Below are 12,039 nucleotides of genomic sequence, written 5' to 3'. Positions count from 1 at the left end.
GCTGAAAGTTTATTATACAACATTCTCTTATAATTTCGGGCGCTACACTTGTCTCGTTGTGCGTATGATTTCTAACCGAATGTTTTGGATGCGTTTAATTTTTCTTTTTGGGCCTTTCTTTCAGAAATGAAGTTGTGAATGCAATACGTTGAAGTCTTCGTAATAGCTATTTGGACACGCACATGTTGAAATAACTAGTCACATAGCTGTTTATAAATGACAGTCACCCTGAACTGAGCATTTTTTTCTAATACATTCTCCAACAATTCTGTTTTTACAACAGACTTAAAGTTGGATTAGTAATGTCGACTTAATGTAAGACTTTAGTGTTATTATAGAACATTAAAAATGTGTAACACGAATTTGACATAAAAATCCATACAAATAGTTTTTTAGCGGTCGAATGTTGATCTTATGTCAGTAAAAATCCTCTGCTTTGAATTACAGCTAAGCTAAAAACACCAATAAAATATTTCATATGAATAAATTTATCTAACCGTCAATTCAGTCCCAGAAATTAACGGACAAAATTAAAAATATATTATTGTGAATTGTGAATGAATATTTAAATTTAACGGAAAATCTAATAAGAATTGATACTATTGTGAATGAGTATTAACTAATAAAATAATATGGCAACACTGATCAAGAATGTAAGTAAAAAAGAGAAAAAGAATATAAAAAAACTAATAAACATCCGGACAACAACAGCATTTTTTGATATAAAATTTCTTATTTTCTTATATTCTATTTTAGTCATTTTGAGGACTGAAATCGGAAATCGCACTTTGCCATTTTTACAATCAAAATCTACAAAATGCCCTTAAATCTGGCAACAGTGTGTCGTTGAAGTTTTCTGACATTATGTTTTGCCAATGTTTCTATTTCGATAAATTAGTTGTTAAAAGTAGGTATGAAACGATACCACTAGGGTATCGAGTACTGTATCGGTAGTAAAGTATCGATGCTAAAAGTACTTGGTATCGAAACAAAAGTATCGATATTTACTTGTAGTTACTCGTATCGTTTCATCCCTAATTCTAATACACAATAAAAAACAAGAAAAATATGAAATAAATTCAACAGTTTTTGTTATTATCAGCGCAAACAACAAAAAAAGTGCCAACAGACATTAAAAATAATTGAGGGAACAACAACTACACATACTCAACCTAAGTAAAGAAAGTGTACTATTATTAATAATTAATTAGGGCAACAAAAAACGACTTTCGTAGCTAATTAAACTTGTGCGTAAGAAAGAAAAAAAAAGAAAAATACTAAAAATGGATTATGATGTAAGTTATGAAAGTAATAATAATTGTTTTAATGAAATAATTAATAATTGAAATATGTTTTATATTAAAGCCCGTTCCCACTGTTGTGCCCGCAGAACCTTTAGATGTGGAAGCCGATACAGCAGCTCTTCGTGCTGCCATGAAAGGTTTTGGCACCGATGAGCAAGCCATCATCGATATTCTGACAGCCCGCTCTAATTCCCAGCGTCAATCGATTAAGGAAAACTTTTTACGCGAATACGGCCGCGATTTAATAGAAGACTTAAAAAGTGAACTGGGTGGCAAATTTGAAGATGTCATTATTGCACTGATGCTAACGCCGGTGGAATATTTGTGCAAACAGTTGCACAAAGCCATGGAGGGCTTGGGCACCAATGAAAGTGCTCTCGTGGAAATTTTATGCACCAAGTCAAATGAAGAAATGGCTGGGATAGTCACCTGTTATGAGAACATGTACGATCGTCCCTTGGCCGAACACATGTGCAGTGAAACTTCGGGTCATTTTAGACGTCTATTGACTTTGATTGTTACCGGTGTGCGGGATCCAGCTGGTACTGTTGATGCCGAAAAAGCCAGGGAACAAGCTGAGGCCTTGTATAATGCCGGAGAAGCCAAACTGGGCACAGACGAAGAGGTCTTCAATCGTATAATGGCTCATGGTAGTTTTGCTCAATTGCGTTTGGTATTTGAGGAATATAAAAATGTAGCGGGTCAAACCATTGAACAGGCCATTAAGCATGAAATGAGCGGAGAGTTACATGAGGCTATGATGGCAATAGGTAAGAGAAAGTAAGAATTTTATTTTAAATAAACTTTCATAACTTTGCTTACAGTTGAATGTGTTCAATCACCGCCTGCCTTCTTCGCTAATCGTTTATTCAAAGCCATGGATGGCATGGGTACAGATGATACGACTTTAATACGCATTATAGTGTCACGTTCTGAAATTGATTTGGGCAACATTAAAGAGGAGTTCGAACGTATATATAATCGTACTCTAGTTAGTGCTGTAAAGGTAAATATTATTTATGGTATTAATTTGTACAAATCATTTTAAAATATTTTTTTTAGTCGGAAACTTCTGGTGATTACAAACGTGCTCTGTGTGCCTTGATTGGTGGTGCATAATTTAATGCGATTTTTAATTCTACGAATCTCTCTTTGGCAAAATAAAAATCTCTAACTTATTTATTTTTTATTTCACAATTGGTAGTGTGCAGCTTTAAACAATGAAATTGCAAAGTATTAACAAAATAGTTTCCTTGATTTTGATTTGTTTGATTTTTTTTAATAAACAAAAGCAATGTGGTGTCTTGTAAAATTGGTGATTTCATTAATGATGAGAAAGTCGGTAAGTTAAATAAGGATTTAGTACTAGAATTATTTGTAACTCTCTTAGCTAAAAAGAGGTATTTATCAACCCAGTAATTCAGGTTTGGTACCAAATCAAGAGATTTGAAATCAAACCATTTTTTAAATTTCAAGATTATGAGGTTTGGTAAACTTTTGAGAATCATATCCACCTCAACTAGAAAGTTTTTTTTTTGGAAAAAAAAATCATGTATCATATATATTAGAGTGACAATCAGTTGTATGGGAAAAAATTTTTGTTAAAATTTTGAAGAGTGCCGGGTGGAATATTGTGACACTAGGCCTAAGTGTTAAGTGCTGAAAATTTGAGCCAAATCGGGCAACGATTTCTGGACGCGCATTGAGGTCAAAGTTCAGATATATGCAAAATTTTACTGTTAATATGGAATAAATAGGTGAAACTCGTTAACTTTCTGCATTGTTTTCTAGAAATATGTAGATTTATTTATATTAATGAATATTACATTAAAAAAAAAGTTTTGGAAATTAACCCTGTATCTCCTTTGGTTCAAAATGACCCAATACTGTATTATCGCTAAAATTAGAGAAAAATGCAAATTTTTCAGTTTTTGAAAAAATTTTGCTACTAAATAAATACTTTTGCAATTGAATGCAAAAGAATCGAAATATGTACGTAATTATCGTTGTAATGAAATATAAATGGCAAAATTTTATTAAAAAATGTTAAAGTTATTACAAATTCGCCAGACCATTACCGTGTTTCAGGCCAATTGAACAAAAAATTTAGATATTTCCTCTTAAAGGTTAAAATTCATTTTTGCACTGTTGTTGTAAATGCTAGACCCCAATATATATTTTCCTCAAGTTTCATGAAAATCGGCCCAAAAATATGTAACATTTCGCTATCTTCATTAGAAATTCCAAATATTGAAAAATTTGACCTTTGACCTTCACGATTCAAAGGTAATCGTTTTCCGATTTTAGTAAAACTTTCAGAACATATTTAAAATTATAAGGACTATAATATTATGAATAGGTTTTACTTAAAATTTAACAGTAAGGAAATTGGACTCATTCGCCTAAATATGGACAAAAAATTAGTTTTTCTTGAAAAACGCAAAATTTCAATCGCAGGTACGGAAAAACTGTAAGAGGTATTGACATAATTTTTTCATATTTTTATTCCCTATTTTGATCTCAATAAACCCCAATGTGATGATCGAAAAAATCTGAAATTTGTTTAACAAAATTTTTAAAAATTTGAAAATGGAGTTTTGAAACAGCCGTTAAAAATAATTATTTTTTTTGGCCATATCTGCGAATAGGTTAACGGTATCCTACGAAGACAAAAACTTATATACAAGTAAATATGGACATATTTTAAGTAAAAATGAGCTTTTATTTTAATTTTTCTCGAAATATATTAATTTTTTTTCCTAAATTTTTTGTTCAAGTGGCCTGAAACACGTTAATGGTCTGGCGAATTTGTAATAACTTTAACATTTTTTAACCAAATTTTGTCACTTATATCTCATTACAACGATAATTACGTACACATTTCGATTCTTTTGCATTCAATTGCAAAAGTATTTATTTAGTAGCAAAATTTTTAAAATATCTGAAAAATTTGCATTTTTTCCGAATTTTGGCGATAATACAGTTTTTGGGTCATTTTGACACAAAGGAGATGCAGGGTTAACTTCCAAAAAAAATTTTTTAATGTAATATTCATTAATATAAATAAATCTATACATTTCTAGAAAACTATGCAGAAATTTAACGAGTTTCACCTATTTATCCCATATAAATAGTATAATTTTGCATATATCTGAACTTTGACCTCGATGGGCGTCCAGAAATCGTTGCCCGATTTGGCTCAAATTTTCAGCACTTAACATTTAGGCCTAGTGTCACAATATTCCACCCGGCACTCTTTGAAATCTAAAAAAAAAAATCGGCTGTCACTCTAATATACAGTATTGGCCATAACTAAAGCACCCCCTCAATGGATTTTTTCAAATCATAATTTTTTTGATAAAAACGACTTTTTTGAGATGTATTTTGTATATATTTTATTAACTAATATTGTTAGTGTTCATTTAATATTCATTTAGTAAAAGATAATTTTATTAAAAATTAATTTAAAATGATAAATCATATAAAAACTCAAAACGCAACGGACAAAACAAAAGCACCCTCTTATAAGATGTTTAAAAATTTGACTCGGTACTGCATATTTGCAATGTGAATTATCGGGAATCACAATGAATGGACTTAAAAATTCCAAAAGATAAAAATATAGGAAGACGTAGTGTGCAAAATTTAAGTTTTATACAGTTTATTGTGAAAAAAACAATGACAAGGAACAAGTACTCCAGTAAATTTAAAATTAAAGTTATTGAAGACTGGAAGACGGGCTTATCACTACATGAATTTAGTAAAAAATATTCAATTAACATAGTTATTTCCAGACTCGTTTAAAAATTGTTTAAGACTGGTCGAAAATCTCCGGTGCATTCTGGAGGTCGTTCGCGAAAAAAATCACGATATTATGATTTTATGATTCCTTGATTAAAAGAGCAATACAAAAAGATCCTACAGCATCAGCTATTCAAGTACGAACAAGTTTAAGATTATGCGTTAGCGATAGAACAATCCGTAGAAGAGTAGTAGAAGCCCGATTATTCAGCTGACGACGAGCAAAAAAAACATTTCTATCAGCTAAGAACAAGAAAGCTAGACTGAAATTTGCCAAAGCCCACATCGACTGGAGTGTCCAAAAATTAAAGACAGTCTCTTCCCTGCCGAATCCAAATACAACTTAAAAAGTTCCGCTGGAATAAGGAGTGTATGCAGACCAAAAGGAGAAAGACTGAATCCTAAGTATTGCAAAGGAACAATTAAACATGGATGGCATGGGTACAGATGATACGACTTTAATACGCATTATAGTGTCACGTTCTGAAATTGATTTGGGCAACATTAAAGAGGAGTTCGAACGTATATATAATCGTACTCTAGTTAGTGCTGTAAAGGTAAATATTATTTATGGTATTAATTTGTACAAATCATTTTAAAATATTTTTTTTAGTCGGAAACTTCTGGTGATTACAAACGTGCTCTGTGTGCCTTGATTGGTGGTGCATAATTTAATGCGATTTTTAATTCTACGAATCTCTCTTTGGCAAAATAAAAATCTCTAACTTATTTATTTTTTATTTCACAATTGGTAGTGTGCAGCTTTAAACAATGAAATTGCAAAGTATTAACAAAATAGTTTCCTTGATTTTGATTTGTTTGATTTTTTTTAATAAACAAAAGCAATGTGGTGTCTTGTAAAATTGGTGATTTCATTAATGATGAGAAAGTCGGTAAGTTAAATAAGGATTTAGTACTAGAATTATTTGTAACTCTCTTAGCTAAAAAGAGGTATTTATCAACCCAGTAATTCAGGTTTGGTACCAAATCAAGAGATTTGAAATCAAACCATTTTTTAAATTTCAAGATTATGAGGTTTGGTAAACTTTTGAGAATCATATCCACCTCAACTAGAAAGTTTTTTTTTTGGAAAAAAAAATCATGTATCATATATATTAGAGTGACAATCAGTTGTATGGGAAAAAATTTTTGTTAAAATTTTGAAGAGTGCCGGGTGGAATATTGTGACACTAGGCCTAAGTGTTAAGTGCTGAAAATTTGAGCCAAATCGGGCAACGATTTCTGGACGCGCATTGAGGTCAAAGTTCAGATATATGCAAAATTTTACTGTTAATATGGAATAAATAGGTGAAACTCGTTAACTTTCTGCATTGTTTTCTAGAAATATGTAGATTTATTTATATTAATGAATATTACATTAAAAAAAAAGTTTTGGAAATTAACCCTGTATCTCCTTTGGTTCAAAATGACCCAATACTGTATTATCGCTAAAATTAGAGAAAAATGCAAATTTTTCAGTTTTTGAAAAAATTTTGCTACTAAATAAATACTTTTGCAATTGAATGCAAAAGAATCGAAATATGTACGTAATTATCGTTGTAATGAAATATAAATGGCAAAATTTTATTAAAAAATGTTAAAGTTATTACAAATTCGCCAGACCATTACCGTGTTTCAGGCCAATTGAACAAAAAATTTAGATATTTCCTCTTAAAGGTTAAAATTCATTTTTGCACTGTTGTTGTAAATGCTAGACCCCAATATATATTTTCCTCAAGTTTCATGAAAATCGGCCCAAAAATATGTAACATTTCGCTATCTTCATTAGAAATTCCAAATATTGAAAAATTTGACCTTTGACCTTCACGATTCAAAGGTAATCGTTTTCCGATTTTAGTAAAACTTTCAGAACATATTTAAAATTATAAGGACTATAATATTATGAATAGGTTTTACTTAAAATTTAACAGTAAGGAAATTGGACTCATTCGCCTAAATATGGACAAAAAATTAGTTTTTCTTGAAAAACGCAAAATTTCAATCGCAGGTACGGAAAAACTGTAAGAGGTATTGACATAATTTTTTCATATTTTTATTCCCTATTTTGATCTCAATAAACCCCAATGTGATGATCGAAAAAATCTGAAATTTGTTTAACAAAATTTTTAAAAATTTGAAAATGGAGTTTTGAAACAGCCGTTAAAAATAATTATTTTTTTTGGCCATATCTGCGAATAGGTTAACGGTATCCTACGAAGACAAAAACTTATATACAAGTAAATATGGACATATTTTAAGTAAAAATGAGCTTTTATTTTAATTTTTCTCGAAATATATTAATTTTTTTTCCTAAATTTTTTGTTCAAGTGGCCTGAAACACGTTAATGGTCTGGCGAATTTGTAATAACTTTAACATTTTTTAACCAAATTTTGTCACTTATATCTCATTACAACGATAATTACGTACACATTTCGATTCTTTTGCATTCAATTGCAAAAGTATTTATTTAGTAGCAAAATTTTTAAAATATCTGAAAAATTTGCATTTTTTCCGAATTTTGGCGATAATACAGTTTTTGGGTCATTTTGACACAAAGGAGATGCAGGGTTAACTTCCAAAAAAAATTTTTTAATGTAATATTCATTAATATAAATAAATCTATACATTTCTAGAAAACTATGCAGAAATTTAACGAGTTTCACCTATTTATCCCATATAAATAGTATAATTTTGCATATATCTGAACTTTGACCTCGATGGGCGTCCAGAAATCGTTGCCCGATTTGGCTCAAATTTTCAGCACTTAACATTTAGGCCTAGTGTCACAATATTCCACCCGGCACTCTTTGAAATCTAAAAAAAAAAATCGGCTGTCACTCTAATATACAGTATTGGCCATAACTAAAGCACCCCCTCAATGGATTTTTTCAAATCATAATTTTTTTGATAAAAACGACTTTTTTGAGATGTATTTTGTATATATTTTATTAACTAATATTGTTAGTGTTCATTTAATATTCATTTAGTAAAAGATAATTTTATTAAAAATTAATTTAAAATGATAAATCATATAAAAACTCAAAACGCAACGGACAAAACAAAAGCACCCTCTTATAAGATGTTTAAAAATTTGACTCGGTACTGCATATTTGCAATGTGAATTATCGGGAATCACAATGAATGGACTTAAAAATTCCAAAAGATAAAAATATAGGAAGACGTAGTGTGCAAAATTTAAGTTTTATACAGTTTATTGTGAAAAAAACAATGACAAGGAACAAGTACTCCAGTAAATTTAAAATTAAAGTTATTGAAGACTGGAAGACGGGCTTATCACTACATGAATTTAGTAAAAAATATTCAATTAACATAGTTATTTCCAGACTCGTTTAAAAATTGTTTAAGACTGGTCGAAAATCTCCGGTGCATTCTGGAGGTCGTTCGCGAAAAAAATCACGATATTATGATTTTATGATTCCTTGATTAAAAGAGCAATACAAAAAGATCCTACAGCATCAGCTATTCAAGTACGAACAAGTTTAAGATTATGCGTTAGCGATAGAACAATCCGTAGAAGAGTAGTAGAAGCCCGATTATTCAGCTGACGACGAGCAAAAAAAACATTTCTATCAGCTAAGAACAAGAAAGCTAGACTGAAATTTGCCAAAGCCCACATCGACTGGAGTGTCCAAAAATTAAAGACAGTCTCTTCCCTGCCGAATCCAAATACAACTTAAAAAGTTCCGCTGGAATAAGGAGTGTATGCAGACCAAAAGGAGAAAGACTGAATCCTAAGTATTGCAAAGGAACAATTAAACATGGAGGAAGCAATGTAATGGTCTGGGGTTGCTTTTCTGGTCAAGGATTTGGGCCAAATCATAAAATTTATGGGATTATGGATCGGTTCATTTACCGTGATATATTGAAAGCTCTAATGTTGCCTTATGCCAGTGAAGAGATGCCAATTATAGGGAGCTTCCAACAGGATAACGATCCTAAGCACCCCTCCAAAGTTTGTAAGACTTGGCTACACAGCAATAAGATTCAAGTTCTTCATTGGCCTGGTCAGTCTGCCGATCTCAATCCTATTGAGAACTTGTGGCACATTGTTAATATGAAAATAAATCGTGAAAATTGTTGAAATAAGGATCGGAAATTTTCACGATTTATTTCATGCCGTTAAAATAGCCTGGGAAGGAATATCGAAAAACGCCATAAAAACATATTATCTTCTATGCCAAGAGATGTTCTTGTGCCATCCAAAACAAAGGATTTGCAACAAAAAATTAACTAAAATTTTTTTTTATAGTATATCCTTGAAGGGGTGCTTTAGTTTTGTCCGTTTCATTTTCTACCTTAAAATATTTTTTGATTTTAAGTTACCTCTTATAGAAAGGTTAACTTTGAAAGGATTTGTTTATCAATGCTAAACATATTAACAAATGAAAATAATACATAATAGATATTTAAAACTTTGATTTTATACAAAAAAAAATACCATATGAAAAAAATCATTGAGGGGGTGCTTTAGTTATGGCCAATACTGTATATATTAATTGTTCGATCGATATTATGTCTTCTTTTTATACCCTTCACCTTTGTAATTTCCACAATATAATTTTCCGAACCTCCGATTTTTTTTTTCACCAAAAGTTTTTTTTACTAAATATTAAAAAAAAATTTAATAGTTGTCCGAAATGTAGAAGCGTCCGAATTATTGGAGTGTCCGGACTGTCGAAGTTGTATTTTGTTTTTTGATTAAAATGAAAAAGCGAATAAGTAATTGTCATTAGCTATCGCAAAAAAATGTTGGCATTATGGCTTAAACTTGAAATTTACATAAAAAATAGATACATTTTGGAAGGCTATAGTCCTCGCTGTAATATAATTTGTTAATATAGATTTGTTTTAAAATATTTTGTAAAATTTTCAAATGCGAATATCTTGTAAACTGTAAGAGATTATCAGCCCAATTATGAATAAAAAATTCTCCGTGAGTTTTTCCCATTGAATTTGAATAGGAAAAATGGGAAAAGGGAAAAAACTCCCGGTGAATTTTTATTCATAATTGGGCTGTATACATATCTGTGTTCGTGTGGAAAAACTAGGTAACTCCATTTTTTAAAAACACATTTAAAGTTTTAAACCAATTTCACTAATTATTTAATATGAATTTATATTAAATATAATTTAATATACATGCTTATTAAACAAAACATAATTTTAAATAATGTTAAAGATTTCTGGTTCCATTGAACTCATTTTTGGACATTAAAACCGAAAATCGTTGTCAGTTACCTTGTTTTTTCGAAAAATGGAGTTACCTAGTTTTTCCAAAAATAAGCAATTTCTTCAATTTATTTTTATATTTTACGGAATTAATGCATTTTTAGTAATCATTTGTGAAAAAAAAAACATTAACTATTTGACTCAGCACGTTAATTTACCCGTTTTTTACGAAAAAATGGAGTTACCCAGTTTTTTCAAAAAAAATATTTTTTCTTTTATTCTTATATACATATCAAAAATAAGCCGAGCTTTTTAATTTTTTATTTAGGTTTAAAATTTGTGACCAAAATTTGTTCGATTTCCTTTATCTTAGTTTTAGAAACAACGTCGTTTTAAACTTCTAATTTGTCTGTTTTTTAAGAAAATATGGAGTTATCTTTTTTTTAAAAAAAATGCATGGAGTTAGCTAGTTTTTACATAAAAATAACTTTTAAACGAAAAAATATATCAAAATTTCGATCTGACAGAGTGATAGATCACTTTCCATTTTTGGTATTATCTCAATTTGCTCAAAAAGTGGTGTTACCTTGATTTTCCATACGACCATAGATATATAGAACAAACACTTTGCATATATTCGAACTACTCCAATTTATGGCTTTGAGACTCCACCCCTCATTGGACTTTAAAGTCCAAAACTCAATAGCCAAGAGAAATTTTATTAAAATCGGAACATCCGGTTAGAATTCACATTTTTTTTAAAAAAAGTTTATCTGGCACACATAGAATTTTATGTTAAATTTTGGAATTTTTTTGTATTAGATTTAAGTTTATTTAAGAGTTTTCCTCTTCAAATATGTTAGCCCCGGAAGCAAGGGCAGATTTACATTTCTGTTAAATTTATACGTTATTTTTTTATACACAGTTATTAATGTTAATGTTTGGTGCTTTAAACAAATTATTGTAAATTAAGATAATACATTATAGTCTTAAGTAATTTTTAATTTTTGTTTAACTTTAAAAAATAAACATAAAAACGAAGTTGTTTGTGAATCACAGAAAATATATGGCATCACCCAAAATATACTAATTAAATGCGCCTAAAAACATGTTTCCCGAAATCTGAATTTGTTAATAATTCATAAGTAACGGCTTTATTAATTTAAAACAAATATCCTCAAAACTAGGCAACACTTATATACGTACAATATTTTTACACAAACAAAAATATAGAGTGAAATCTAAAAATACACAAACACATAGGGGTAAATATGTATGTGTTTAAATAAATCTGCGAGAATAACGGAATAACAGGGAGTTTGAGGTGGTGGTGGGTCGGTAGGCCGGCCGCACTAAAATGCAGGGAGAGAACGGAGCACACCCTTTTCAAAATGAAATGAGTAAAAATACTAATGAAAGGAAAATTAATGTTGATGAGTACCGGCATATTTTCAATTTATAAAAATAAATAAAGGAGAATTACGTTTTGTAAATGTCGGCGGACATGTATGTATGTATAGAATGGGGAGAGCGTTGTGCTACTCAAACATTTTCAACGATAGCCTTATCTATAGAATATGAGCTTCGAATGCTTAATAGAAACAACTCAAAACGACAAAGAACACATTGTACATATAAATAAAATACAAAAAAATATACTCGTAAATGAAAAGAAATGTGTTCTTTAAATGAATCAATTGAAAATGACAACAACAACAACAAAAATTACGAATATACAAAAAC

The 12,039-nt window shown here is 30.0% G+C and overlaps 1 protein-coding gene and 1 long non-coding RNA gene across 2 annotated transcripts; both read left to right on the top strand.

Annotated features, from left to right (window-relative positions):
* Positions 1-1,132: 1,132 nt before the first annotated feature.
* LOC135957990 (annexin B10-like) lies at positions 1,133-2,616 on the top strand. Its single transcript, XM_065508842.1, has 4 exons — positions 1,133-1,295; positions 1,366-2,074; positions 2,129-2,310; positions 2,367-2,616. The coding sequence occupies exons 1-4, from the start codon at positions 1,284-1,286 to the stop codon at positions 2,421-2,423; spliced, it is 960 nt and encodes a 319-aa protein (XP_065364914.1). The 5' UTR covers positions 1,133-1,283; the 3' UTR covers positions 2,424-2,616.
* A 2,916-nt stretch (positions 2,617-5,532) lies between these two features.
* LOC135959010 (uncharacterized) lies at positions 5,533-5,968 on the top strand. Its single transcript, XR_010576489.1, has 2 exons — positions 5,533-5,662; positions 5,719-5,968. It is a non-coding gene; the product is annotated as an uncharacterized LOC135959010 (long non-coding RNA).
* Positions 5,969-12,039: the final 6,071 nt, after the last annotated feature.

The sequence above is a fragment of the Calliphora vicina genome, chromosome 4 (assembly GCF_958450345.1).
Source record: "Calliphora vicina chromosome 4, idCalVici1.1, whole genome shotgun sequence".
Taxonomy (NCBI): Eukaryota; Metazoa; Arthropoda; class Insecta; order Diptera; family Calliphoridae; genus Calliphora; species Calliphora vicina.
Note: the sequence above shows the minus strand (reverse complement) of the source record. Positions and strands in the feature narration are given on the sequence as shown.

What these genes read in the sequence shown, in the direction of transcription:
- LOC135957990 (XM_065508842.1), top strand. An exon ending in TGAGGCTATGATGGCAATAG is followed by an intron (nt 2,075 to 2,128) that starts GTAAGAGAAAGT and finishes CTTTGCTTACAG; the next exon opens with TTGAATGTGTTCAATCACCG. An exon ending in CTCTAGTTAGTGCTGTAAAG is followed by an intron (nt 2,311 to 2,366) that starts GTAAATATTATT and finishes TATTTTTTTTAG; the next exon opens with TCGGAAACTTCTGGTGATTA.